The 27,554-nt window shown below is 57.6% G+C and overlaps 1 protein-coding gene across 1 annotated transcript; it reads right to left on the bottom strand.

The window, feature by feature from the left end:
* Positions 1-188: 188 nt before the first annotated feature.
* GIGYF1 (GRB10 interacting GYF protein 1) lies at positions 189-27,018 on the bottom strand. Its single transcript, XM_083376850.1, has 28 exons — positions 26,880-27,018; positions 18,539-18,777; positions 17,403-17,469; positions 17,113-17,257; positions 16,440-16,569; positions 16,004-16,099; positions 15,811-15,922; positions 15,574-15,688; positions 15,440-15,480; positions 15,106-15,312; positions 14,394-14,629; positions 13,422-13,599; positions 13,127-13,330; positions 12,802-12,944; positions 10,417-10,576; positions 10,146-10,312; positions 9,114-9,214; positions 8,872-8,979; positions 8,601-8,701; positions 8,030-8,112; positions 7,850-7,942; positions 7,002-7,124; positions 6,693-6,875; positions 6,172-6,347; positions 5,907-6,067; positions 5,582-5,745; positions 5,188-5,329; positions 189-4,831 (listed from the first exon to the last, which is right to left on the bottom strand). Exons 4-28 carry the CDS (start codon positions 17,145-17,147, stop codon positions 4,779-4,781), a joined length of 3,312 nt encoding a protein of 1,103 aa, XP_083232976.1. The 5' UTR covers positions 17,148-17,257; positions 17,403-17,469; positions 18,539-18,777; positions 26,880-27,018; the 3' UTR covers positions 189-4,778.
* Between the last annotated feature and the right edge of the window lie 536 nt (positions 27,019-27,554).

Below are 27,554 nucleotides of genomic sequence, written 5' to 3'. Positions count from 1 at the left end.
GTAAGCATGAGTCAGTTGCCAAGCGTCCCAATTTTGATTGTGTGACCGCAGGGATGCCGCAACAGTGTGCAAAACGATCAGTCACTTTTTCAGTGCCGTCGTAACATCAAACGGTCAGTAAACAGTTTTGAGTTGAGGATGACCTTTATCTGGGGGGGGGGGGAAGGAGGGGAGTGAAAAAGTCCAGGTAATTCCACAACAGCTAAGCTTTTATTTCCTTGCAGACAGGCAAAGCAGAGGGAGGGACGAAAAACCATTTACAAAACACGCGGCAAGTGGGAAGATATGTACAGAAGGGGAGGGGGGTTTAGCATCACGCCCCCTTCGGAGGGTCTGCCCCCAGCGAAAGCCAAACAGTCTCTATGCAGCTTAAGAGAGCAAAGCCGTCTTGCGCGCAACCAGCAGACACAACATACACACCCCCGTCCCCAGTTTAAGGCGCAGGAGTAGACTGGCTCTGGCTGGCCCCTCCTCGGCAGGCATGTGGGTGCCCCCCACACCCAGGAGGAGGAAGGGCTGCAGCAGGCCCGCCCCCCGTCTGCACCTCGCAGTCAGATTTGGCCAGTCCGGCTGCGGCTTTGTCTTCTGGCAGAAGAGCCAAGTCCCATAGGCAGCCGGGGTGGAGATGGGGGGGCACCCCCCTCAAGTCTTTCTGGCAGGTGGTCCATAGGGAAACATTCGGCACCCGAGAGACAGGGAAAGGTGGGGCCCCTCTCCCGGGCCCTGCCATTCGCTCCGGGAAAAGGTGAAGTCTGTAAACATCTTTCCACTCTCAGTGGGAGCTAAGAGACCCCCGGGCCTCGCACCTCCATCACAGTTTCTCGTAACACTTGGGAAGGAAAGACCGCAACAGTGTCCAGGCCTCGCCTGCCTTTGGGGGGACAGCGGCCGCAGCGGGGAGGTAGATGGTGGCCAGAGTGGGCGGCCGAGCCGGCAGGGCCCTCCCCACGTGGGGCGCCAGGGAGGGCAAGGGCCAGGCTCCCGTTGCTGCCGCCGTCGATGTGGGCAGGCGTCCAGTTGAGGCTCCCAGGCCACCTTCCCGACTCTGGGGGCATCTCGCCTGCTGGCCTCGGTCCGGCTTCCCTGGTCTTCCTCGCCAAGTGGTCCTCGGGCGGACCCCCCCGGTCTGCCCCTCCAAAGAAGTTTGTGGGTACAGTTTTAAGGCATCAGAAAAACACAAAAAGTTGTCAGGAAGTTTTGGAACGAGCAAAAGGACTGGGGGAGCCCGTCACTTCTCCAGGAGCCTGGGGAGGGGGCTGCATCGAGGTTTTCCCTCTGAGGAACCCCCAGTAAGAGCCCCCCCCGAGAGGGATGAGCCGGAGAGCGCACGACGGCTGCATAGCGTTTTAAGAGCCTTCTTCACTTGCTGTAGCTGTTTCCAACTGGACATGCACGGGAGCTATTATTTGTTCTGGCGTACACCAAGCTCAAAATTAAAACACTCCTCCCTCCCACCCACCCACCCCCCCGAAGCCCCCCCCCACAACCCTCCCAACGGTTGCGAAAAGGGACCGAGACAGACACATGTATACATTCATAGTCACATTCCATAACTGGTTGCCCCCCCCTCACAAAAATATTTCAACAGAGGAAAAATAATTGCTACAGGAAGAAAAAACCTTACGCGTTGTCTGAAACTGGCAGCAGTAGTACTAATACTCAAGACTGGCTCCGACTCGGATGCTGCTGGCTGTGGAGCATGGGAGCCGAAAGTCAAGGGGTGTGTGTGTGTGTGTGTGTGTGTGTGTGTGTGTGTGTGAAAGCGGGCCTCCGTTCCAGCAGCCAGATAAGCTCCCCCTCCCCACTGGACGTGGGCAGGAGCCCCCTTTTCCTCCCTTCTCCCCATCCTTGCTTTTGCATGTGCTACAACAATTCTCGTTGAAACATTCCCTCCTTATTGCTAATTTTCTTATATTAAAAAAGCTATATAATACTGAAAACAAAACTTCACGCTGTTCCCCCCCCCCCCCGTTATTTTTCCTCGAAAACTAGTAAGGCAGAATTGCACACACAAGTTTCCCATTTTTGTTCGGTTTCACGGGAGAAAATCCCGACGCGATTCAGAGGCTGAAAAAGAGAAGGGCACACAAGAGGTTTCTATGACAAAAGGGGAAGGGACCCCCCTCCCTCCCTCAAAACAACCATCTTCCAGGGCTGGGGGGGGGGTTCCCCCTTCCCAGGATAGGGACACGCATACCCACGAAAAACAATCAGCCTGTTTTGTAAACTTTTCCCGTACCTTGATTAACACAAACAAAAAGCAAAAGGTCTTAGGATTAGATTTCAATTCACATCCCTCCGCAATGTTTGGTGCAAAGAAAATAAAGGGGGGGGCAGCAAGAAGGGGAGGACCCTCCCCAATTTGCAAGCAAAGCCAGAGATGGGGGGGGCACTCCAAGTCAAGAGGCAGCTCCCAGCCCAAAGGCAGGCGGAGAAGCGATTTTGCGCATACATTCTGGCAGGCGGTGCGTCCCACGGATGTCCACGGCAAGCGGATGCCACGCTGAGCCCCCAGCGAGTGCTGCAGGAGGGTGCCCAGCCCCAGCTCACACCCGCCCCGGTTGGAGGGGCAGGCTGAGGACAGTGACCCCCAAGGGTCTCAATACTGCAAAGGCCCGGGGTGGCGAGGGGCCAGCGCTCCCACAGACTCTACCGGCGCACCAGGAACCCTCCAAGCATCACAGTATTAGTTACAAAAATCACTGAATTCTCTTGCAGATGTGCACACACACGCACACACACGCACACAGACGCACACACAATCCATCAGTCCCGGTTTGGAGTCTTACCTGGCTTGGCATAAGGCAGAAAACCCCAAACACGTCTTTCTTTCGGCATTTGGTCACAACCAGGCGGGCTTTCCGTCCTGCTGCAGTCAAGAGTGGGTTGGTTCGGGTGCCCCATTTCCCCCCCCCTGCCCCCCTACTCAAAACGCACCGCAGGAAAGCAAGCGGCACCTGGCACCCCAGAGTCCTCCTTGCCGCTCAGTGTTTTGTGAGACGCGTTTCCAGGGGAGCAGATCCTATCTCCCCCCCACACACACACACACTGTCACAAGATGCCATGGGTCACTTCCAGAAGGCTTTCCGTGTCCTCTTGCCTTTGCAAGGGGGAAAATCTTGGCAGGCAGGTGCAGGGGGGGAACGGGGTGGGGTCCACGAAAAAGACGACCACATGGCTGCAGGGCACAATCTGGTCCGTCAAGCCCTCGGAGGGCGGCAGGGTTGCCAGGCAGCGTACGCAACCCTCCACGTATTCCAAGTACGCTGTGTCCAGGCAGCCGACCCCCCCCCAGGACTCAGGATGGATTGTAGGCGAAAAAGGTCCTTGCAAGCAAACCAAAAAATCGAGCAGGTGCTTGTGCGTGCGTGCCGCACACACGTAGACAAAAAAGCACATTGGGACGCAGCCCCCGGGTAACGGAGAATGTGCTATGAACATCACGTCTCTCTCCAGCTTGTTTCAAAAAACAGTCCCACACTCACACATCAAGAGTTGTGTCCAGCACCATCGCTGACAACTGGGGGGGGGAGGGAGGGAGGGAAAGAAGGGAGGCCTGGAGCCAAAAGCGTCACCCAAGTAGGATACATTCAAATTTGGCTTTGGGTGCACCGAGTACTCCAGTTGTCGATGCCGCGGGCAGGGCACCCGCCAGAACACACGGTTCACGATTCTCATCCGTGCACGAAATGGGGAGGGGGCTGGAGAAGTGTGGAGACCCCCAACATTCGGCACCTGTTTTCCTTTGCTCGAAAAAGTGCATCCACGCCGCTGGAGAAGAACTGCCCGCTGAGCAGTGCGGGCAGGCAAGAGGCCGTGACCATCTCCGTGGAAGGGCGGACGGACGGATGAGGAACTGACCGCTGGGGAGAGGGAGGGAAGGAGGGGGCTCTGCCACAGATCCTGGAGATCCAGGAGGAGACGACGGAATCCGGGATCAGCTTGGAGAAGAAAGCAGCTTCTGGAGGAGCAACCCACTTCAACAGTAGTGTATATTCCTCGTTTTGCAGTCTTTTTTTTCTATTTTTTTTTAAATCAAACACAATACAAAACTGTTATGTCCAGGGTGGGGTGGAGAAAAGGAAAACGAGGTGGGAGGCATTTTTTTTGTGCAATCTTCTTAAAAAAAAAATTCAACGAAACCAAAAGAAACGTCTTATAAAATGGCCTCTTCGTAAGAGAAAATATACTGTGCGGATCAAAGAGTCTGAAGAGTATTTACATCTGTTCTCTATGCAAACAATTTTTTTTAAAAAAAAATCCTTTTTCTAAGTGCATTTCTTCAAGTTTTTTTTTCTTTTATAAATCTTTTTTTTTATATCAAGCTTCTGTGAAATTACCATTCACATTTTTAAACATATCCCCACGTGAAAAATAAGTGTTTTTTTTAAAGATAAACTTTTTTTTGTAGTTTTTAAGCTTTTTTTTTAAAAAAAAATTCTTCCACAATTTCAAAAAATTTTTTTTTCCTTTTTTTCTTCTTCTCAATTTGTAACAAGAAGTCATTGTAAAAAAAAACAACAAAAAAAAGTTCCGATAAAGTGCATGGCAGAAAAAGGGTGTTGTTTTAAGGTGCTTTTTTAAGGAATGAAGTGCGCAACAGCCTTCCGGTCTGATTGATGACCCACGCGCTCCCTCGCCGGGGGCCCGGACGGCCCCAAACCTGCCCCGGGGCCCCCCCCCAGCAGTGCACACTCAGCCGGAACTGAAATGGGTGGGATCAAGGCAGCAGCGGCAGGGAGGACGACGGGGGTCCCACGGCTGGAGGAGGGAGGGGCTCAATAGTCCTCCACCGTTTCCAGCTCGCTGGAGGCGCCATGAAGAGCGTAGCCTGCAAGGAAGGAGGGAAGGGTCTGCCACAACTCCGCCACGGGGCGACTTGCCGCGGGACGAGAGTCGCGCTAACGCCGGAGAAACCGTGGGAAAGAGCTGTCAGAGGAAGGCTGCCAAAGCAGGGACAAAACGAACAGGCGGACGACACAAAGTAAAACGAATTTTTAACTATTTTAAAGAATCGAACTGAACTGCTGGATTGTCCCGCGGCCGGCTGGGCCGTCCTGAGGAAGGAAAAGCCGGTCCCACAGGGCCAGGCTGCCACCCCCTCCTCCCAAGCAGCCCCCTCCCAATTCCCCGAAAGAAGCAGCCACCTTCTTCCCCTCCCCTCCCCTCCCCTCCAGGCTCACTCACCCAGGATGCTGGGGTCTGCGTGCAGCATCACCGGGCGCCTCTTGATCTTCACGGCTTGGCTGTTCTCGAAGGATGGCGGTTTGGGGCTGTGGTTCGCCTGGAAGAGCGACTGCAGGCTGCTGGAGCTGAGCCACGAGGCCTCCTACAAGGGGGTGTCAAGGGGGGGCAGCTGCAACGTGGCGAGGCCTGGCATCCTGGGACCGTTCGGGTGCCGGCCTCAGGGCCAAGGGGAGGGAGGGCGGGGAAGGCCCACGCCCGGAGACCGGCCGAGGGGGCAGGGACGGCCTCCTGCAACACTCGCTTAAGGCCTGGCAGAGCCGAAACCAACGGCTGCCAACGATGAAGCATGGCTGGGATCCCCCACCCCTTTGGCCCCGTGGCCGGTGCCCCGTACCTGCTGCTGCTGCCGCTGCTGATTGGCTCTCTGTTTGGCACGGCGCTCTAGGAACTGTTTTGCAAACTCTTTGGCTTCCAGGGTGTCTCCCAGGTAGGAGCGGATGCAGTCATGGACGTCGTAGGGCGACTCCATCTCCTTCAGGAAAGCTACCACGGTGGGCACTGGGGGACATGGGACAGCTACTGGCTACACCGGCCCCCTTCCTTGGGGAGGCAGACCGAGCCTGCCCAGGGGATCCCCCCCTCCCTACTCGCCTGGCCCTAACCCCCCACCCTGCCCAGCTGCAAGGGCGCCCTGCCTGAGGCCCCCCACCCCGACGTACCATCCAGGCTGCTGGAAGCGTTGAGGGCGTGCAGCATCTGCTCGCACCACTGGGTGAAGCCGTCCTGCTGAGGCTTGTGGATGCCCTGCAGCAGCTTCAGCAGCTTCTCCTCCTCGTCCGTTTTCTTCCTGCTCTGCCCCCTGGAGACCGAGTACGTGTCCCTGGGCCCACGAGAGAGGGAGAGAGTGAGGATGAGTGTGTGTGTGTAAGGGGGGGCAGCTCGGCCCCTTGGGCGCCCCCCCGGGCATCCCCGAGGCCGACTCACCCTAACGAGGGGCTGCTCCGGCTGTTCCTCAAGCCCAGGCTGCGGGCCAGGGGGCCGGGGCCCTTCATGCTGTCCTCCCAGAGGCCGAGTGGGCCGGCCTTGTCGTGGCTGCCCCACAGCGAACCTGCCTCCGAAGCCCACTGAGAGGGCAGGCTGCTCAGACCGTGTCCGCCATGCTAGCAGGCAGAGCCGGGGAGGAAAGAGAAATGGGTCACCAAGAGCGTCTGGGGAGCATCAGCCGCCATCTCTCCTGGCCATTTGCGAGGGGGGGTGGGGGAACGGAGACAAAAAAGCCGAGGGGAACCCTGGCACCCCTACAGCAGGAAGCCCAGCGGTAAACCACCTCCGTCCCCCTCAAGACCCCCAGGCAGCGCTCCCTGCGCCACTTGATCTGGGGGGGGTGCAGGCAGGAGCACAGGGGGGGGGGCGCGAGCAAGCCAGGAGACTTGGGATTGTCCTCCCCCTCCCGGAAAGCCAGCCTGCTTGTCCAGAGGGCAGAGGGGGTGCCGGGGGCCGCTCACCGCTCGCTGCTGGGCCCGGGGGGGCTGGGCCGGCTTCTGCAGGTGCCTCTCGCTCTCCTGCTGCAACTCCAGCAGGGCCTTCAGGGAGGGGCTCTGCTTGGCCAGCCCCCCCCAGAGGGGCTGCGTGCTCTGCTGCTGCTGCTGCTGCTGGAGGAGCTTTAGCAACATCTCCTGGTGCCGGCACTGGGGGGGGAGGGAGGGAGGAAGGGAGACAGGCAGGGCGGTTGGCATCCGGCACTCGCCCTCCCTTTGCCCGAGGCCCCTGGAGTGGGGAGGGGTGAGGGGGGAAGACTGGCGGGGGGGGCTCACCTCCTCTCGCAGCTCCCGGCAGGCCCGAGCGTCTCCCAGCTTCTGCAGGTCGGCCAGGCTGAAGCTGCTCTGCCCAGAGGAGGCGTTGACAGACTGCTGGCCCCAGGAGGAAGAGGAGGGCAGCTGGAGGGAGGAAGGCCACACTGCTCATGGCCAGGCAGACCCCCTCCCCCGGCCCCCTCCCCAAGGAAGCCGCCACCAGCCTCTTCCCGAGGGGCCCTCGCTGCTCTCTGAGCCGGGGTGTGTGTGTTCCTCGCAGACGTTTCATGGCCCGGCTAGGGAGCGTCATCCGTGCTAGGAAGGAGCGAGGTTGGCACTCTCGGTTGCACCTTCCGGGGTCTTGCCCTGCCCGTGTCGGCGCTCTTGGCCAAATTAGCCCTCAACAGACCCACCGGCGCAAAGGAGGCCTACGTGCCACGCAAAAGAGGCAATCAACCCTCCCAAAAGGGAAGGGAAAGACCACAACCGCTCCCCGCCGGAGGAAAATGAACATCAGACCAACAACTGAGTAAACCACGGAGGAACTGCCAGACCTCCCAGGGCAAGCCAGCAGGACGTCAACTGGGAACGAAGCCCCCCCCCCCCCTTCCAGCCCTGACGGCATTCCCTGGCTGGGTCACGAAACGTCTGCGGGGAAACCACCCAGCCCAGAACGCAGCAAGGACCCCTCATTTGAACCCTTCTCCTTTACAGGTATCTCCCTCCCCCAGGCGTGATGGCGCCCAGTTCTTCACCCCATTCGCCCCCCCCGGGCCGGAATGGGCCAAGGCCGGCCGCAACCCCAGGCGCCCCTCCCTCCTCTACCTCCCTCCCTCTCGGCCGTGGGGCCGCCCGGCACTTGCCCTTGCCTGCTTGCGCCGGTAGAGTTCTTCCTCCTCCCGTCGCTTGCGTTCGTCCTCGTCCCGCTTAGCCCTGAGTTCGGCCCCTCGGCGCTCTTGCAGCTGGAGGAGACGGGGACAGAGCGGGTCACGGGGGGGCCCTCCCGGCTGCCCCCTTCTTAGGGCCACTCTTGGGGGGGGTCAACTTACTTTATGTTGTAGTTGAAGTTGTTCCAAGATCGGACCCTGAGTTGAAGAATTAATTGGAATATCCCACAAACTGGCTTCACCGCCTGGAAGAGAAAATGAAGGTTAGACAAGAAGGGACCCCAGACTGGGGAGGGAGGGGGAGGGGGAGGAGAGAGAGAGAGAGAGAGAGAGAGAGAGAGATAAAAGTCAGAAGAAAGTGAGAGAGATAGAAAGCGAAAGAGACAAAGGAAAAGAAAGCGAGAGAAAGTGAAAGTGAAAGTGAAAGCAAAAGAAAGAAAGAGGGAGAGCTTTCCTCCTGACCCCCACTTCCCTCTGCCCCCCTCCGGGGACTGGGCTCTGCCACCCACGGGGAGAGGAGGACTCTATCCAGAAGACCACAAAGCCCAGCAGCCTGCCTTCCTTCCTTCCGGATCCTGGCCCTGCTGGGCCAAGCCAGGGGTTTCCAGATGGGGACTCTGGATTCCAGCCCTGGCTGCTTGGGGCCTTGCCCGACCTTGATCCCGGGACACACACACACACTCACACACACACACACACATGGAGGTTCCCCCCGCCCCCGCCCGTCAGCGACCTGCTTGCGGTGAGGCTGAGGTATGTGTGTCCCAGAGGGACCCAGTGTCTGGCACAGATATGGATCGGTTCATGGAGGGGATCAGGGCCTGCTCCCCAGCTCTGCAAGAGAAGCAAGACGAGGTGGGGGGAGTAAAAGCTGCCCGGGCTCCCCAAGTGTACCCACCCTCCAGCCCCGTCCCGTCCCTCAATTGCAAGCCACCCTCGGGGCCTCTGCCCGGCTCCGAGTCCGCCTGGGTGAGGGGGTGGGGTGGGGGGCGCAGAGGCCTCACCTGGGCTTGAGCGCCTGCAGCTGCTGCAGGAAGGTGCTGAGCTGCTGCTGCTGGGCCAGATCCCCCGAGGCCGCCTTCTGCTGGACGGCACACTGGGCGTATTGCCGGCTGCAAGACCAAGGCGGAGTAGCCAGGCGGGGGCCCCAGGCGGAGACCCCCCCCGGGAAGGTCCCGCCTGCTGCGGACGCCTCTGCTCGCCCTGGCCCAGCCGGGGCAGCCCCAGGGGAAGCGGCGTGGCCTACCTGTTGACGAGCTGAAGCAGCTGCTGGTGCTGGAGCTGCTGGTAGATGGCGGCGGCCGCCAGCTCCTGCTGCTTCTTCAGGCGCTCCTGGTCCATGTTCCCCTGGGGAGGCGAGAGGTCAGCCAAGACAGGACCCTCCCCGCCAAAAGCCCAGGGAGAGGCTGAAAGGGAGGGCAGGGGTCTTTAACGCCCCTCCTCGGGCTCTGAGCAGATGTGGGGGGAAGGAGGGAAGGACTGCCCTTAACCAAGGGGGCGCCGAGCCCCCCCCCAGAATGGCCCCGAAGGGCTTCAACGAAGAGCACGCCGCATCGACCAGGGGTGTCCAACCTTGCAACTTGAAGACTTGTGGACTTCAACTCCCAGAATCCCCCAGGCGGCTCTTTTTACGCTTTGCTGAAGTCAAGATACATTACATCTACCGCATTCCCACCGTCTATTAAGAAAATTACACTAGCGAAAAACGCGACAAGTAGTCTAGCCGCATTTGCTCTGGCCGTAATCCATGCTGGATTCTAGTCAGCGCTGGCTAGCTGGCTGGAGAATTCTGGGAGTTGGCCTCCATAAGCCTTAAAGGGGCCAAATTTGGAGCCTTAAAGGGGCCAAATTTGGAGACCCCTAATGGAATCTAGCAGACCACTGGGAATTGACCTTCCTTGGCTGTCCTGGTTTTGTTTTTTTTAAGGAACTTTACAGCGGGGGTGTCCAACCTTGGCCACTTGTAACAAAACCTGTGGACTTCAACTCCCAGAATTCCCTAGCAAGCTTTTTCCCCACTTTGCTGAAGTCAAGATATATTAAATTTAACGCATTCCCATCCTCTACTAAGAGTTACCCCTTATCAAAAAAATTGCAACAGTCCGGCCAAATTTGTTCTTGTCCTGTTCATGTCGAATTCTGGCAAACCTTTGATGGCTGGGGGGATTCTGGGAGTTGAAGCCCACCCCTGATGTAACGCTGCCAAATGGGAGAACCTAGGAAAGCAGGCCAGGTGCCCAGCTGCTCCTGCCCAGCCCTCCCCGCAGCCCGTGCTCACCAGTAACGGTGGAGGGGATGGACCGGGCGCGAAAGGCACTCTTCCCCACATCTTGATCACTTCTCCGAGGGGCTGGAAGCCCTCGTCGCAGCCCCGCTTCACCAAGAGCGACATGGTGAAGTAGCCCGCCTGGAACCATTCGGCCATCTCTTGGGTGGTAAAGGGTCCTGGTTTGGGGGGGGGAGAGAGAAAGGGCCCACGTGAGTTAAGTCCGACTGATGCCAACTCTCTCCGACCCCCCGCCCCTGGGCTCAAGGAGGGCGGGGCGCACCTTGGATCTCCCCCTGGGGGTCCTTGTAGAACCACTTCATGGCTGCTTCGTGGGAGAGGGGCAAGGCGGCGGCCGTGTTGCGGTGCTCAGCGATGGCCTGGCCGAAGTGCTCCTCTTCCAGCGAGCTGTCCTGCAGGGAGGCCACCATCTTCTCCGCTTCCTGGAGGCAGAAGGGGACGAGGGGTGGGATTAGGGCCGCCGAGGCCGAGGCTGCCTCACGGGACAGAGGCCGCCAGGACGAGGCTCGGGGGGGGGGCTGATCTCCCTTGGCTGTGGATGAGTTGGGAACAGCCTCTGATCGCCAGCAGGGACCGTGTGTAGCGGGTGCCCAGCTTTAGCTTTAGGTGTCACCGTAAATGAGGCCCTGACCTGGAGTGCTCACATCACAGCAGTGGTTAAGAAGGCCCAGCGGAGGTTGAATTTCTTGAGACTTCTCAGGAAAGAACAACTGAATGAAAAACTGCTGGGGACCTTCTTCCGTTGCTCCAGAGCATTCTAACCCAGGGGTCCCCAACCCTCGGGCCACAGCAGGCCAGCAACCAGTCCACACAAACAAGCAAAGCCCCATCCGCGGGACGCAGGCAGCACACAAAACCACGCACTCTCCGGTCCGTTGGAAAAACTTCTCCCCACGGAACAGGTCTCTGGTGCCCAAAAGGTTGGGGACCTCTGTTCTAGCCTATCGCATTGGTGTGTGGTTTGCAGATAGGAAAGCGCTCCGGAGGGTCATCACCATCACCCAGAGGATTATTCGCTGCCCTCTCCTCCTCCCCTTGGACGAACTGTACAGTTCCCACTCTCTTAGGAAAGCTCAAAACATTCTTAAGACTCACCTCACCCCGGACATTCTTTTTTTTGAACTGTTACCGTCTGGCAGACGGTCCAGGATAATAAAAAGACAGACAAATAGGCTGAAAAATAGTTTTTATCCCAGAGCTGTAACCGTATTAAATACCACTGTATGGTGCAACACTGAAGTGCAATATCCAGGGGAGGGCAAGGGTGAACAGAATGTGAAGGATGTCTTTATATAGTGCATGTTTTTACTTGTTTTTACTTGTGAGTAGCGTGCGCTGTGGACAGCACTTAATTTCATTGTGAGATACCTGCCTGCCTGCAATTAGTGCAGGTTCGAGTCCCACCAGGCTCAAGGTTGACTCAGCCTTCCATCCTTCCCAGGTAGGTAAAATGAGGACCCAGATTGTTGGGGGCAATTAAGCTGACTTTGTAATAATGCCGCTTGGGGTGTGTGTGAAAGCCCTAATAAGCAGGCATATACATAGAATGAAGGCTACTGCTAAGCACCTCCTCAGGGTGCCGTCGGCCAGGAAATGCCGGCTGGCGACCCCCAGAGGGAGAGCCTTCTCTGTGGGCACGCCGACACTCTGGAATGAGCTACCCACGGAGCTGTGGACGGCCCCTGACCTTCGTTCCTCCCACCGTGACCTGAAGACCTGGTTGTTCCAACAAGCGGGCCTGGACTGACTATGTTTTTTAAATTTGGCTTTTATTGAGTTAAATTGTCACGTATCTATTACATTTATTGTTTAATTCTTTTTTAATTTTTTTACTTTATGTTTTTTAATTTTTAGGGTTGTGAGCCGCCCTGAGTCCTCAGGGAGAAGGGCGGCATATAAATTTAATCAAATCAAATCAAATCAAAACAAAAAGGGGAGGACCATTTTTCACCCTTAACCACCGTCTACCACCGTCGCAGCTTCCGCAGGGTCACGTCGTCAAAACTCAGAAGCTCGGCAACCGACACGTACTTAGGATGGTTTGCAGTGTCCTGGGGTGTGTGTGTGTGTGTGTGTGTGAGAGAGAGAGAGAGAGAGAGATGTGATCCCCCTTTGTGACCTTCCGACAAGCAGAGTCAATGAGGGAAGCTGGATCCACTTAACAACTTAACAACAACTTAACAACAGTGATCCGCTTAACAGATGAGGCAAGGAAAGTGGAAAAATGGGACAAAACTCGCTTAACAAACTTCTGGAGTAACATAACTTTCGGGCCATAAGTGGAGGACCACCTGTAATCTACACAAGGGATGAAGAGTGCTCTTGGCCCCCCCCAGACGGCAGGAAGCGATCGTGACCCCTCCCCCCCCGCCCTGATCTCTGAGATCTCTCCTTCCAGGCCTTATTCTTTTCTTTTTCATTCTATTGTGTTAATTCTTTAATTTAGCGTAATTTCTACTCCGCCCGTCTCCCTTGCAAGGTGACTCCGGGTGGCTTAGGATGCCTTGCCCCCCCCCCGCCCAGCTCCCCCCCCCCGGCACCCCCAGGTGGACCCACCAGGCGAAGGCTCCTCCTCCTGGCACAGCTGGCAAATCCCTCTGACACACACACACACACACACACACAGAGGGCGGGAGAGCCTCCTTACCTGTTGCAGGTGCTTCATCCCATCCTCGTCCTCGTTGTCGCCCACTGTGAACTCGGCGGCAGAAGCAGCAGAGGGGGCCGCGGGGAGCGGAGAGACGACGGCCTGGCCGGGCTGGGCAGGGCAGCCGAGAGGGCCCGGGTCCCCTGGGCAGGTGCAGAGTAAGATACAAGAGGGCGTCAAGCCAGGGGCTTCCCCTGCCCTGTCCCTCGCCCCCCTGCCCCTGGCTCCAGGGACCCTTGCCCAACCTACGCCAGCTCCTCCTGTGGGCAGGAGAGGCGGTGCCCACTCAGCCCCACCCGCCCCCACCCTTGCCAGGGCCACCTACCGTCCCCCGCTTCCACCTCGGGGTTGCCAGAGGGCAGCAGTGCCAGCTTCTCGGCTTTGGAAGAGTTCCCCGGTCCGATGCTCTCGCAGTCGCTGGCGGCGCTGGGGGTGGCAAGAGGGCCGAACGGGGGGCTGGGCTGCCAGGGGGTGCCCGGGGGAGCAGGCAGCTTCTTCTGCTCTGGGCCTGGCCCGGGCTCCTTTGCATCTGGGGGGGGGAAAGGTCTCAGCTTCCAAAGCCCGGTGGCTGTGTCTGCCCGACCCACTCCTCCAGCCCCGTCCGTGTGCCCTGCCCTCACCTCTCTCTGCCAGGGCGGTGGGGCTGAGGGGAACCTCTCTGCTGGTCCTGGGGTTCCCCTCCTTGGGCTCGGGCAGCTGCTCCTCCGGCCTCTCCTCCTCCTCCTCCTCCTCCTCCTCTTCCGGCAGCGGCTGGAAACTCAGTTCCTGCTCCTCCAAAACCAGCTCCTTGGGGCCTTTCTGCACAAGGGCGACAAGGGGAGCCTGGGAAGGCCTTGGCACAAGACACCCTCCGACCTGCCCGCTCCCCCAGCCCCTTTGGGGGGAGTTCCACACCCACATCTATGAGGACTGGGGGGGGCTGAGGGGTGGGAGGACGTGATAGCAGTCCTCCAGTATTTGAGGGGGTCCACTTGTTCTCCAAAGCACCAGAAGGCAAGCCGAGAAACTGGTGGAAACTCATCAAGGAGAGAAGCCCCCTGGAACTAAGGAGAAACTTCCTGACAGTGAGGACAATTAACCATGGGAAATGCTTGCCACCGGAAGGCTTTTAAGAGACTGGGCAGCCATTTGTCTGATATGGTCTAGGGCAGGGGTCTTCAAACTTGGCCCTCTGATGACTTGTGGACTTCAACTCCCAGAATTCCCCGGCCAGCCATGCCTGTTTTTTTTCCACCTATCCTTTAAAGCGGAGAGATTGGAGAGGAAGGGATTGTAAGAGAGTAAGCAGGGCCACAGGGAGTATGATGGCTGGGGAATTCTGGGAGTTGAAGTCCAGGAGTCATAAAAGGGCAAAGTTGGAAGACCCCTCATCAAGGGTCTCCTGTTTCAGCAGAGGGTTGGACTACAGGACCTCCAGGGACCCTTCTAGCTCTCTTTCGATTCTGATTGATCTGAGTTTTCCGCGGCACCGTCAAAGCTCTGGGTGCTGCCCAGCCGGCACCTCCAAGCCAGGGGGAGGCACAATGCGGAGGCCTCCCTTTCCAGGGGGCTGCGGGGACCGGGAGAGGGGGCCAGGGGGGAGTAGCACCTACTTTGAGGGACATGAAGGCCCCCGAGGAGTCGAAGGTCCCCATCTCCTCCGTCTCGTCCTCCAGGCACCACTCGGGCAGGCCGTCCTTCTCCTCCTCGAAGCTCTCGCTGCTCTGCCGGTGGCGGCGCCCTCCGCGCGGTGGCAGCTCCTCCTCCCGTTCCCGGAAATCGAAGTCAAACTTCCGCCGACGCCCGTCCCCGCCGTGCTCTCGCCACCCGGCCGAGCGAGGCCCCCCATCTGAGGGGAAGGCAAGGAGAGGTCGAGGCTGCGGGCGGGTCCTCGGCTTACGGCCACAATCCAGCCCATTCCTCTTGCTAAGCGAGGCGGTTAAGTGGGTTTCGCCCCATTTTGGGATGCTTCCTGGCCACCGTTGTAAAGCGAATCGCTGCAGCTGTTTGGTTAGCAATGGGATTAACTGAATCCGGTTCCCCCCGTTGACTCTGCTTGTCCAAAGGTTGCCAAAAGGGGTCGCGGGACTCCCCCAGGACGCTGCGACCATCATCAATATGAACCGTCTGAATTTTGGCCATGGGACCCCAGGGAAGTTGCAACGGTTGTTTAGAGTGAAAAGGTCATAAATCAGGTTTTTTTTGGTGCTGTTGCAACTCTGAACGGTCACTAAACGAAGCACTGTAAGTCAAGGACGGCCTGTATTAGTCGGAGGGCCCCACTCCAGCCCCCTCCCTTTGGAGCCAGGCCCACAGGCAACTCACCTGGGCTGGCCGACCGCCAGCGCTCACTTTCTCGCCGGGATACCCCGCTCTGCCGCCAGCTTCCTCCCGACCCGGTTCCCACACTGCCACCGCCACCGCCCTCTTCCTCCTCCTCGTGCTCCTCGCGCAGTGTGCGCCAGTTGTCGCTATCCGAGCGGGCAAAGTCTTTGCGGGTGGAGGGAGCCCCCTCCTCAAACGGGGCCCGGGCTGGGAAAGAGAGCGGCCGTCAACCCACCCACCCACCCGCTTTGCAGGGACAGCTGCCTCCCCCTCCGCCCCAGCGGGACCCCCTCTCTGCGGCCTGCTTGGAGGACGGGGTGCCTGCCGCACGTACCTCCTTCCCGCCGGATGGGCTTCTCAAAACGCCGATCCCCTCTGTGAGAAAAAGAGGGGGTCAGGGTGGGGAACAGGCAGGCAGGCCCCACCACCTCAGCCCCCCTGCCCCCAAAGCCCTGCCCTCCTACGCACCGGTCATCCCAACTCTGGCTGCGGTGGATCTCACGGAGGCCGCCCCGGCCAAAGGCGCCACCTTCCGTCTCCTCAATGCTTCTTTGGTAAAAGCCGCTCTCGCCTCGCCCGCGGCCTGCTTGTTTTGGGGAGGGGGGGGACAGGAGAGATGTCACCGAAGCCGCCCATCACCCCTGATGGAAAGGGAGCTGGGGCCCAAACCCTCATGGTCTGCCGCCCCCCCGAAAGTCTCCTTACCTCGGCTCCGCGTGCTGCCTCTCCCGCGCGAGACCCCTGCCGGGGCCACCCCAGCCCCCTTCCCCATCAGCCGCAGCACAGCCACGCTGTTCACCGACATGGAGAAGTTCCTCTGAAGGGACAAGGAAGAGAAAGAGGTGAGAGAGCAAGGTGAGGCCATCGCGTCCTCCCGGCCGTCCCACGGACGCCTCACCTGCTCTTCTTCCGTCAACGGGACCAAGGCCAGGGGCTGCAGGGGGTCCTCCTCCAGGATGGCGGAAAATTCCCTGTCTTGCATTTCGTCAGGGACCTGTCCGGGCGGAGAAGAACAGTGGCCTCGTGTGACCGAGAGCAGAGGCCTCTGAACCGGGCAACGTTACGATGTGTGGACTTTAACTCCCAGGATTCCTCATTCTGGGAGTTGAGGTCCGCACGTTGTAACATTGCCTGGTTCGGAGACCCCGACCGAGAGGACAAGAGCAGCGGGTCCCTCTGTGTCCGCCTGGCGACAGTGTGCGTGCGCTTCGCACCGGCTTCCTCGTGGGTGTGTTGTCATCTCTCCTGCAGCCGGGCCAGAGCCAGGCTCCCCAAGGCCAGCCCGGCCCGGTCCCCGAGCACCTCCGGCCAGCTGCCAGGGCGTCCAGGCTCACCTTATTGTCTTTGACGTAAAGTGCTAGCATCTCTTCCCGGCCGTATCGGTACTCGGCTAGTTTGTACTTTGGCATGGCGGGGGAGGACGGCGGGGAAGCCACGCTGCCCCCACTGGAGAGTGCGCGGAGCCTGGGGGAGGAGAAGGCCCAGGTGAGAGCAGAGGAGAGGAGGGGATGGTGGCCGGTTAGAGTGGCCCACCCCGGGGCCTGGCAGCCTGCCAGCAAGGGGCAACCCGGCACGGGGGGAGGTCAAGAAGGGTCAGGTCAGGCTGGAGGACCGGGGTGGGGGGTGGGGGGAGGCCCCTTCTGGGACTCGGGGCTCCCGGCCAGTTAACAGAAGAGGGAAAGAGGAGAGGCCTGGATTCCTAAACTGAAGGAAGGCGGATCTACATGCCCTGGGATCCTGTTGCGGGATCCAGTCTGGGTTGGTCAACGGGACTGGAAGCTCTATCTTCTGAGCTTTCGGACGCCTCGGGGGACTTTTCCCTTAGTCGTCCCAAAAGCTGGGAAGGATAATACTTTGGCCCTGGGGACCGACTCCCACTGGATCCCGCGCGGACGAGGCCCTCAGCACCGCCCAGAGCAGCCTGAAGTGGCCGTTCCAGGACAGGGGTCTGCCCCCCCGGCCCCCTGCCCTCTTGCGGTAGGGCTGGCCCTTCCCTGCCCCACTCACCATTCCGGCCCGAAGGTCAGCATCTCGGCTGCCATCCTCCCGTCCTGGGGCTGCTCTCCGGCCGGCCGCAACCACCTCCGCTCTCGTCCCCAACGCCCTGGGAGACCGCCAAGCGCCAAAGGCCGCCCAAGGAACGGCTCTTCAACTGAAAGGCAGAGGTGGCTACTGCTGCGCCCCGTTTCTCGAGGGAGGAAAAGTGGGGCGGACTCATGGCCCAGGCAGGAGGGGACGATCCACGGGTCAGTTGGCGCAAAATGCCGCTCTTGGGGAAGGGTGCCCTCTCCACGTACCTTAAAGACCGGCTGTCAGTCTCTCCCTCCGGCTTGGGGGTGTGTGTGTTAGGAAAGCCTCAAGGACCTACAAGAGGAAAGGGCACCAATGGGCGATGCCTTCACGCCGATGCCAACCTGGAGCTGCCAGATAGGCGGGGCAGGACCTGAGCAAAGCAAGGTTTGCCTGCTGCCCCGCCTTGCGCCAGCCCAGCCTGCAGGTGCCCTCTGGGCCCAAGAGGAGAGGCAGACGCCCGTCAGCCACCTGCAAGGCGCCCAAAGGTTCATGTATTTTTGTTTCAGGCAAGGGACACGCAATTTAGGCAACTGTCCCGAGGCCAGGGTGGCACCAGGAGCGTCACCAGAGCCTCACCTTGCTGATAACCCTTTTATGATCCTTTTTATTTCCAGGGCTATTTTTAACCTGCCAGCGACCAAACGTGGAACTTATCTCAAGGGGGGGGGAAAGCAAGATAGAAAGACCGAAATAAATCAGGCTTGTTCCCCCCCCCCAAGATAAAAGGTCACTGGGGTTCATCCTACGGGCGGGGAGGGCCGCCTCCAGCCTGCTTCAGGGTCAGCCCCCACCCTCCACAGCTTCTCGGTTTGGCGGGTCCTCAACTTACAGCAGTCCATTTAGCGACGGTTCGAAGTCACAAGGGCACTAAAAGAAATGACCCCGTTTTTCACACTTAACGACCACTGCGGCATCCCCAGGGTCACCTGATCAAAACTCTGTGCCGTTGCGCCCACAGTCAAAAACGACAATGAAGATTGTTATTAAGACGCCTGGCAACGGACTCGTATTAACGACGGCCACGTGATCCCCTTTTGCGGCCTTCTGGCAACCAGAGTCAACGGGGGGAGCCGTATTCACTTAACGACCGTGTGACTAACTTATCAACTGCGGCGGTTCACTTAACAACCGTGGCAAGAAAGGTCGTAAAACGGGACAACATTTACTTAACGACTGCTTCACTTCACAATTTTGGGCTCAACTGAGGCCCGCCTGTCTTTCCATGTGCCAAACGAGCTTCCTGGGGTCTTTCCTATCGCTGGGTGCCCCCCCCCTGCAGCCCGGGTGGAGGGGGAAGGACCAGATCCCGGGAGAGAAGCCACTTCTGGGTGGAAATGACCCCTGTCATCCGGGCACTCACCTGGCAGAGCCCGTGCACCACTGCTGCCCCTTGGCAGGAGGAGGGCAAGCAGGCTGGCGGGAGGAGGGAGGGGGGGGAGGGAGGGAGGGAGGGTCAGCCTCCTCCTCCTCCTCCCTGAGCCGGCACAGTCCCACCGATGCGGCTTCCGGAGCCCGGGGTGGCCGGAGAAGAAAGTGGTTTGGCTTGCCCCCCCCCCCAAGGACGAAGCCCAGCGGCTCCACTCCCGTCCGAGGAACACTCTGGAAAAGAGGAGAGGCCCGAGTTAAAATGACAGACGGGCTCCGTCCTGCAGGCCGGCCGGCCCCCGCAGCACCTCAGCCGGGGGAGCCCCCCCGGGGTGGCAGGTGAGAGCGGAGGCAGACCCCCACCGCCCGGTCTCTCCAGAGCAGCCCCAGAAAGTGGCCGGAGGGGGACCCGGTTAGCACACGAGACGTTACAGGGCCACTACCCGGAATACGATACGCCACCTCTCTCTGGCGCCAACTTTTCCATCAAAGCAGAACCAAAGAGAGGCAGGCTGGTCCAGGGGTTAAGGCCCCAGCTAGAAAGCGGGAGGCTGCGAGTTCGAGTTCCGCCTCGGGCACGAAAGCAAGGCGGTTGCTAGGCCACCGTTTGCAAAACCTTGAGCCTTGCAGCAGCGGCACCTGGAGAACGGGAGCCTCCCGACAGTGAGAACAATTAGCCAGCGGAACGACCTGCCCCATCGCTGGAGATTTTTAAGAAGAGACTGGGCCGCCGTTTGTCTGAAAGGTTATATAGAGTTTGCTGCCTGAGCGGGGGGTTGGACTAGAAGACCTCCAAGGTCCCTTCCGACTCTTGTTATTCAGAGCTGTGGCGCCGCAGGGGTCAGAACGCAGCGTTGCAGGCTGACTCTGCTCGATCCTGACTGGGCTCAAGGATAGACTCGGCCTGCCGTCCTTCCGAGGCGACCCCAAGTGTTGGGGGGCAAATAACACCGACTCTGTCAACCGCTTGGGGGGGGCGGCTGTGAAGCAGCACGTGTCTGTGTGCCACGGCCGTCCTGTTAACTGGAGCAACGTGCCGGGAGCCCCAGAGGAATTTAAAAATCTCACGAAACAGCAGCTCAGCCAACTCCCCACAGCTGGAGCCCCTCCGCCTCCCACTGCGTGGCCAAAGGGGGCACCGGTCCCCACGCAGCGCTTGCCAGGAAGGTCAGCCCCAAGTCCTGCCCCCTCATTCCAAAAGCAAGAAGTTGCGCAACTTCCTCTGCAGGCCTCCCGAGATTTTCCTCCTGGAGCTCGGGACCAGGAGCCAGAGGTCCCGACTGCCACCGTCTTCTCCTCCCAACCCACAGCGCTGTCTTCCCGCCTGCTCTAACCATTCTGCTTCCGCTGCCAGAAAAGTCTGGGCCCCGCCAGGATTGGTAAAAGCAGGAAGAACGTTCTGTTGCCCAGCAGGCCATCGGCAGCGGTTCTGGGGGCTGCAAAGATGGCAAGGGGACCATCCCAGGACAGGGCACGATACGGGCAGGATAACGAAGGAAGCCTTCAGCAAAAGAGGCGGACGCCATACTTACATTCGGAGTGAAGATACTCTAGAACAGGGGTGTCAAACTGCTGGCCCGCGGGCCGGATGCGTCGCAACGAAACCGCGCCCACCCCATTGCCGGCAATGGGAAAAAAGCTCTGATGCGTCGCGTGACGTCATGTGACGTCGCGAGTTGGACATGTCTGCTCTAGAACGGAAGTCCCCAGCCCCTGGTCTGTGGATCGGCACCGGTCCGCGGCTTGCCAGCAAGTGGTCCGCGCAAACCCAGCAAAGCCCCATCCGTGGGATGCAGGCAGTACACGAAACCACGCACCCTCCAGTCTGCAGAAAAACCTCTCTCCACGGAACCGGTCCCTGGTGCTCAAAAGTTTGAGGACCTCTCCTCTAGAACAGTGTCACTCAACCTCGGCAGGTTTAAGACTTGCGGACTTCAATTCCCAGAATTCCCCAGCCAGCACGTTAAGGGGGATCTTCCGTTTTCTATCAACTGACTGCAGCTGTGGTGTCACCTAGCCCCTATTTTGCCCTTTTATGAAGAAGTCTATTCCGAGACAATCTGTCAAAACCTTTGCTGAGGTCCAGATAAAGTATGTCAGGATGTTTCCCCAATCTACTAAACGAGTAGTTAACTTTTTTCAAAGTTTTAGCTCAGGGGTCTTCAAACTTGGCCCTTTTAGGACTTGTGGAATTCTGGGAGCTGAAGTCCACAGGTCCTAAAAGGGCCAAGTTTGAAGACCCCTGAGCTAAACCTTTGAAAAAAGTTAACTACTCATTTAGTAGATTGGGGAAACATCCTGACATACTTTACCTCAGGGGTGTCAAACTCAATTTCATTGAGGGCCGCATCAGCATTGCGGTTGCCCTCAGGGGGCCGGGTGGGTGTGGCTCGGGTGGGCATGGCCTACTGGGTGGGCGTGGCTAAAGTGTGTATGGCCTACTGGGTGGGCGTGGCCAGCTCTACGTCGTTCACATCAAGGGTGCCTATGGGGGCCTGGGCAGGAGTGGGACAGATCTGAGGGTCTCTGGCAGGTGGAGGGTCTCTGGGCCAGGGCCAAGGCAGTGGGGGCCGTTCCCTCCCTGTTTCCAGGATGGCTTCACGGGCCGCATGAAACCACTTCGCGGGCCAGATCTGGCCCCCGGGCCTTGTGTTTGACATGTCTGCTTTACCTGGACCTCAGGCACTCTGACTGAGCAATTCTGGGAGTTGAAGTCCACAAGTCATAAAAGGGCCAGTTCCCTAATGCTGGCTGAGGAATTCTGGGAGTTAAAGTTCACAAGTAATAATAGGGTCAGAGTCCCCTCATGCTGGCTGAGGAATTCTGGGAGTTGAAGTCCACAAGTCATGAAAGGGTCATAGTTCCCTCACGCTGGCTGAGGAATTCTGGGAGTTGAAGTCCACAAGTCACAAAAGGGCCAAGTTTGAAAACCCCTGCTCTAATGCTTGTCACATCTACAAAAAAGGGTCCCACTTTTACGTCTCTTTTATTTGGCATATTTATACATAGGACATGTTGGACACAATTCTGAACTCTAGAGAAATCAGATTTCTAGGTGATAGACAAGGCCTCTGCAATTCTCCAGTGCAGCTAACCCTCAACCCTCAGTTTGACCACAACTCAGCCCAAAATTTCCACTGCCAAGCAAGACCCCTTTGAAGTGAGTTTCACCCCGCTTCACCACCTTTCTTGCCCCAGTTGTTCAACGAATCGCTGCAGCTGGTAAGTTAGTAACCCGGTTGTTAAGTGAATCTGGCTTCCCCGTTGATTTTGTTGGGTCAGAAGGTCGCAAGAGGGGATCACGTGACACCCCCCCGGGATGCTGCAACCGTCGTAAATACGAGTCAGTTGCCCAGCGTCTGAATTTTGATCACACGACCACAGGGATTGCTGCAGCGGTTGTTAAGTGTGCAGAACGGTCACCAGTCACTTTTTCAGTGCCATTATAACTTCGAATGTCACTAAACGAATGGCCGTAAGTTGAGGACCAGCTGTACTCCACAATTCCTAGTCCCCCAGTCAGAACATCAGGATCTTGTCTTAATCTCTGCAGACTGAACTGCAGCACGCCAACTCGAAGGGAAGACCAGGAGCAAAGATGAGAACACAGAACACAGTGTCATACAACCGGAGGGGACCTCAGAGGTCTTCTAGTCCAACCCCCTGCACAAGGCAGGAGGAGATCGCATATCACCCCGGTCAAACTGTTGTCCTATTTTTGAAAACCTCCAGGGACAGAGCACCCACAACTCAACGCCCACAGCATCCTGCAGACGGCACCATCCTAGCTAAGCAAGACAACCCAGGATTTTTCGAACCCCACGAACGATCCAGGCTTATTTTTCTAGAAGAACGTGGCGAGCGTCGCTCCCCTTGAATTTCAAGAGGGTGACTCCAATCGGCAGCCTTCCTCAGGGAGCCAAATGTGGGGGTCATTCATACAGGGAAAATATTAACCCTGGGGCTGGAACACAAATTGCTGTAACCAAGTTGTTGCAGGGGGGGGGGGAGTACACTTTTACTTACAAAAAGTGCCTGAAGGAACATGGCATGTGTAGCTTAAAGCAGTGAAGGCTGAGAGGGGACATGACATATCCAAGGGGCTGTCCCAGAGAAACAAGTCTCCCAGTTAGGTCCTTCGGCATGGCTGGCTAGGGAATTCTGGGAGTTGAAGTCCACAAGCCTTAAAGTGGCTAAGGTTGTGCTCTATGGTGCAGACTGAACCTGTTAGGGCACGGGTCTTCAAACGTGGCCCTTTTAGGACTTGTGGACTTCAACTCCCAGAATTCCTCAGCCAGGCACGCTGGCTGAGGAATTCTGGGAGTTGAAGCCCACAAGTCCTAAAAGGGCCATGTTTGAAGACCCCTGGGTTAGGAGCTCCTACTCTAGAAATGCACTGTGAGGAATGCCCCAGGCGCAAATGGTTTGTAAAGTAGGCTGCGGAGTCTTTTGCTCTGGAAAAACCTATCAGCTCCTAGGTCTACAACCGAAGCGACTGTAAATCTGTCAAGGAGGGCAGCCTGCTGCAATGTCACACTTCTCTCAGCATTAAACCCCAAGATTCACCACCGTTGGCATCTTTGTGAGCGGAAGTCCACGGGTCGTAGTAAAGGGGCCACAGCTGCCCACCCCAGCATCTAACCTACAAGTTTAATAAATAATAATTGCTGTTATGTTTGAAAGTCCCTCTGGCCAGCTCCAAGCATGTTCACCTCTGGGGCTCTGGGTTATTGAAAGCCCACCCTCAGCCACCCAAGCCGCCCTTCTTCCCATTAGGCAACTTCTGCTCCTCACTGGCCTAGTTCTTAAATTCTTACAACAGATTTACCTGACTGAACTTTAAAAAAAACAAAAATGCATAACCTGCGTGTTTGAGTCCCTCCTGGTTCAAGCCACATTTGTGGATTGAGCACTGAAGCGCATCAACCCGAGAGTCAAAAAGAAACCGTGTTCTCCCTGCCAGGACCCCTTGGTGAAATCGAGAAAGAAATTCAACGTTCCTTCCTCCAATGCCGGCCACCCCGCCTCAGGTAATTGGGGCCAAACACCTTCAGATCAGGAGGATTCCTGCTCAATTCCTCCTCGCAACAGGTGACCTTCGGCACATCTCCACCTATCAACAACCAGTCAGGTGCCACTTGCCACTTTTACAATTTTGGAAGACACGCAGGGCTCCTCACAGCCCAAAATACCAAAGAATTAGGCAACACCTGGATTCAATTAAAAAGCAAAGTCACCTTGCCATACTCCTCAGCCTCCTAACTGTTATACGCTCACAACATTCTGCTAATCTGTGAAGATTCTCAGTCCTCCAGATCGGAGTTGCAACAAAAGTGTTTTTTTTTATTTTAGAAAAGGCAACTGATAACGTAAGACAGTATAACATAATATAATAATAACCAAGTAATCTCAACGGTCAATATCTCTCCTTCCATCACTCACAGCATCAAATACAACCGATAAAGCTTCCCGGATAGGAAGCCAAATATATTTTTCTTCTTCCTCCTCCTCAAAAAAAATCAGCCTGGTTGCCTTTTCTAAAATAAAAGCCACTTCTGATTTTCTGCAAACCACCACCATACCTTTTTCCCAACCACAACCTTGTATGTAATCTGGTTTTCTTCTTCATAGACTGGATATTGTGAAATATTGAAAGCAATTCCTGAGCACCAGCCAAGGACACTTTTTTTTTTAGAAATAACCCTACTGGAATAGGGTTATTTCTAAAAAAAAAATGCTCAGCGTGTATAACCAAGAAGGCATCCACCACATTAACAGATTTTGAACATTTTTGCATAGACCTTCCGTTCAAAACTCAATCAGACAGGACAGGGATTTCCACTCCGTGAAATCTTGTTGGAAGCCAATCTTTTCCACGGCTGCCCCTCCGTTGTGAAACTCTCTCTCCTTGGTAATTCGACAGACACCCCCACATACACACAAACCCTTTTGGGAGTCCATTAAGATCCGAAACTTCACTGAGGGGCTGGGATAGGATTGAAGAGAAAAAGTATGTTGCTTTCTTGCCACAGAAAGTATGGTAAGACGGCAGGTGGAGCTTGCTACCTGCCATCCCAACAGGATGATTAAGGCACAGGGTTTTGTCATTGTCTCATTTTATGGTTTTAATGCTTCATAACTGTTTTATAGTTACGGTTTTATTGTTGTTGCGAGCCACCCAGAGTTGCTTAAGATGGGTGTCTGCGTATTTAAAATAAATAAATACTTGCACAACCATTCCTTCTATTTTAAGTGCATGGGAATTAGGGGTGTAACGAAGCGGTAGGAAGGGAAAGGTTGCAGAAGTAACGTGGGTTTTGCCTGGTACTTAAAAGGTAAATGAGAGGCCCAAAGGACTCCTCCCCCACCCCCCATCCCAGCCCCTTCCGCCTTCCTCAGAGGAAGACCCCAGCCCTGGGCAAAGTCTCAGATCCTTAAGCATCCATGTCCCTATTCAGGTATGACTTTACAACTGAGATGGATAAAAGTCAGCAGGTTAAATGCAAAAGAATCGAAACTTTTTTAAAAAGCACTGCCATACAGATAGTCCTTCGTTTACTGGCGATGCAAAGTTACAACGGCACTGGGGGAAAAAATGACTTCTGACCATTTTTCACACGATCATTGCAGCATCCCCGTGGCCATGTGATTAAAATGCTCGGCAACTGACTCGTGTTTATGACGGTCACAGGGTCCTGGGACCACGTGATCCCCTTTTGCGACATTCTGTCAATAGGGGAGCCAGATTCACTTAACAACCGGGTTACTAGTAACTTATCAGCTGCAGCAATTCACTTAACGGTGGCAAGGCAGGTCATTAAAAACGAGGCACAACCCACTTAACTGTCTCACTTAGCTACAGAAATTTGGTCGTTAAGTCGTTAATACTTCCTGTATGAAAATTCTGTTTTCAGAACAATCAAATCTCACTGCCGACCCGATAAACTGCATTAACACCCTGAGAAAGGTAATAGAGTTGGAAGAGAAACCTTGGAGGTGCAGGTGAAATGCTAGCTGTGATTAAGTACAGACACACAGAGCAACCCACCAACTCAACCTTTCCCCATCAATCAATCAATCAATCAGAGCAGAGCTGGAAGGGACCTCGGGGGTGGCCTAGTCCAGAGGCCCCCAACCTTTGGGGCACCAGGGACCGGTTCCGTGGAGAGAAGTTTTCCAACAGACTGGAAAGTGTGTGGTTGTGTGTGCTGCCTGCATCCCGCAGATGGGGCTTTGCTTCTTTGCGTGGCCTGGCTGCCGGCATGCTGTGGCCCGGTACCGGTCCACGGACCGGGGGTTGGGGACCCCTGGCCTAGTCGAACCCCCTGCTCAAGGAGGAGTCCCTCTATACCATTCCAGACAAGTGGCCGTCCAGTCTCTTCTGGAAAAGCCTCCAGGGATGGAGCAGCCACGACTTCTTCCGTCCCACCGGTTAACGGTTCCCGCTGCAGAGGAGCCCTCGCAAGGGTCCATGTTTACCCACCACGTTCAAAATCAGGTCGTGCCCCTGACCGGAGGGCAATCATTAGCCAGGCCCTTTGGACCTCCCTTCGCTAAGCCAACATCTCCGCCCTCCTCGGCCAGGGCTGACCCAGAGCGGCATCCAAAGGGTAAACTTTGCTCAGGTGAAGCCAGGTCAGCGCGGGGGAGAGAAGGCGAGAGGGACCCCCTTCAGGAGGCTGAAACGAAGCGCCAGTCCAGGTTACAGCAGTCCCTGCAATCCTTTCAACACACCCACAAAAGCTCCCTTTTTTCAGGGTCTCCCCCCCTTTTGCAAGTCCTCCTCTTCCAAAAAGACCCCCCCACCCCGCTTTGCAGCAAAGGCCCGAAACGTGACCTGGAAAGAGCCCCCCCCCACAAAAACCCGAACTGCATGCAGGGGGGGTCTATTAGGAAGGGGGGGCAGGCAAGGGGGGGTCCCTCCCTCTCGGCCCCAATCAACCCCGCCTCCTCCTCAAGGCCGGAAAGCTGGGGACCCCCGTTCTGCAACCTCAAGCCCCCCCCCAATCTGCCCGGGCAGCCCCGCTTGCCCCCCTCCCCGCGCCAGGAGGAGGGGGCGCCCCCCCCAAGGGCCCCAGCCCCGAAATGCGCCCCCCCGGGGAAGCCACGCCCCCGCCGGGGGGAAGGGGCGCGGGGGGAGGGGCGGGCCGCTCCCACGGGCCACGCGGGGCGGCACGTGCGCGGAGGCCGGGCAGGCCGGGCGCCGGCGGCGGGCAGCGCGACCGGGGACGCCTCTTCCTCCCGCGGGGCCCGGCGGGCAGGGAGGGAGGGAGGGAGGGGTGCGGGGGGGAGCCCCGGTTCCCATGGCGACGGAGGGCCCCCGCGGCGAAGCTTACCCGCCGGTGGGTGGGTGGGTGGGTGGGGTGGCGCGGCGGCGGGGGCGGGCCGGGGGGGCGAGGAGGAGGAGGAGGAGAAAGAGGCCGCGACGGCGTCCACGGCTCTGCGGCTCCGCGTCTCGCGCTCCTTCCTCCTCTCGCCGCTTGTTTGTGTTTGTAACCAAGATGGCCTCCCTCCTCCCGGTCACGTGACGCGGGCTCCCCGAAGGCGCGCGGGCGGGCGGGGAGGCGTCACGTGCCGGGGGAGCGAGGAGAGGGGGGGGCGGGTGGAGGGGACGTCGTTGGACGTGACCCCGCTCTCCCTCAAGACTGCCGCGACGTCGCGTCAGACGCGCTCCAGGCCCCGCCCACTCCCCCACCCCACCCCCTTTTTTTTTTTAAGTTCCCGGTCATGGCCTCCCTCTGAGGCGTTTCGCGCTGCGGCGCGCGGTGACGTCACGCGGGAGGCCGCGTCTGTATAAAATGACGTCACGCCAGCGGCAAAGGAGGGGGCGGTCTGGGTGTCTCACGGGGCCTCTGAGCGTCCGCAGAGTGCCTTTTGTTCCTTTTCTGCCCAGTTTGGTCCTGGTGAAGCTCAACAGCGTTGAGAAAGAGCCTGGGGGATTTTGGGGGCTGAAGGGAACGCTCTTAAAGCCACCAAGGCTCGGACTGTGCCCTGGAGGTGGCTGTAGAGCC

The sequence above is a fragment of the Vipera ursinii genome, assembly GCF_947247035.1.
Source record: "Vipera ursinii genome assembly, chromosome: Z".
NCBI classification, from domain to species: Eukaryota; Metazoa; Chordata; class Lepidosauria; order Squamata; family Viperidae; genus Vipera; species Vipera ursinii.
The sequence above is the reverse complement of the archived record's forward strand: the minus strand, read 5'-3'. Positions and strand labels throughout refer to the sequence as shown.

What these genes read in the sequence shown, in the direction of transcription:
- GIGYF1 (XM_083376850.1), bottom strand. Translation starts at nt 17,147, where the DNA reads ATGGCAGCCGAGATGCTGACCTTCGGGCCGGAATG. An exon ending in CTGACCTTCGGGCCGGAATG is followed by an intron (nt 16,570 to 17,112) that starts GTGAGTGGGGCA and finishes CTCCTCCCCCAG; the next exon opens with GCTCCGCGCACTCTCCAGTG. An exon ending in CGCTTCCAGCAGCCTGGATG is followed by an intron (nt 5,746 to 5,906) that starts GTACGTCGGGGT and finishes CATGTCCCCCAG; the next exon opens with TGCCCACCGTGGTAGCTTTC.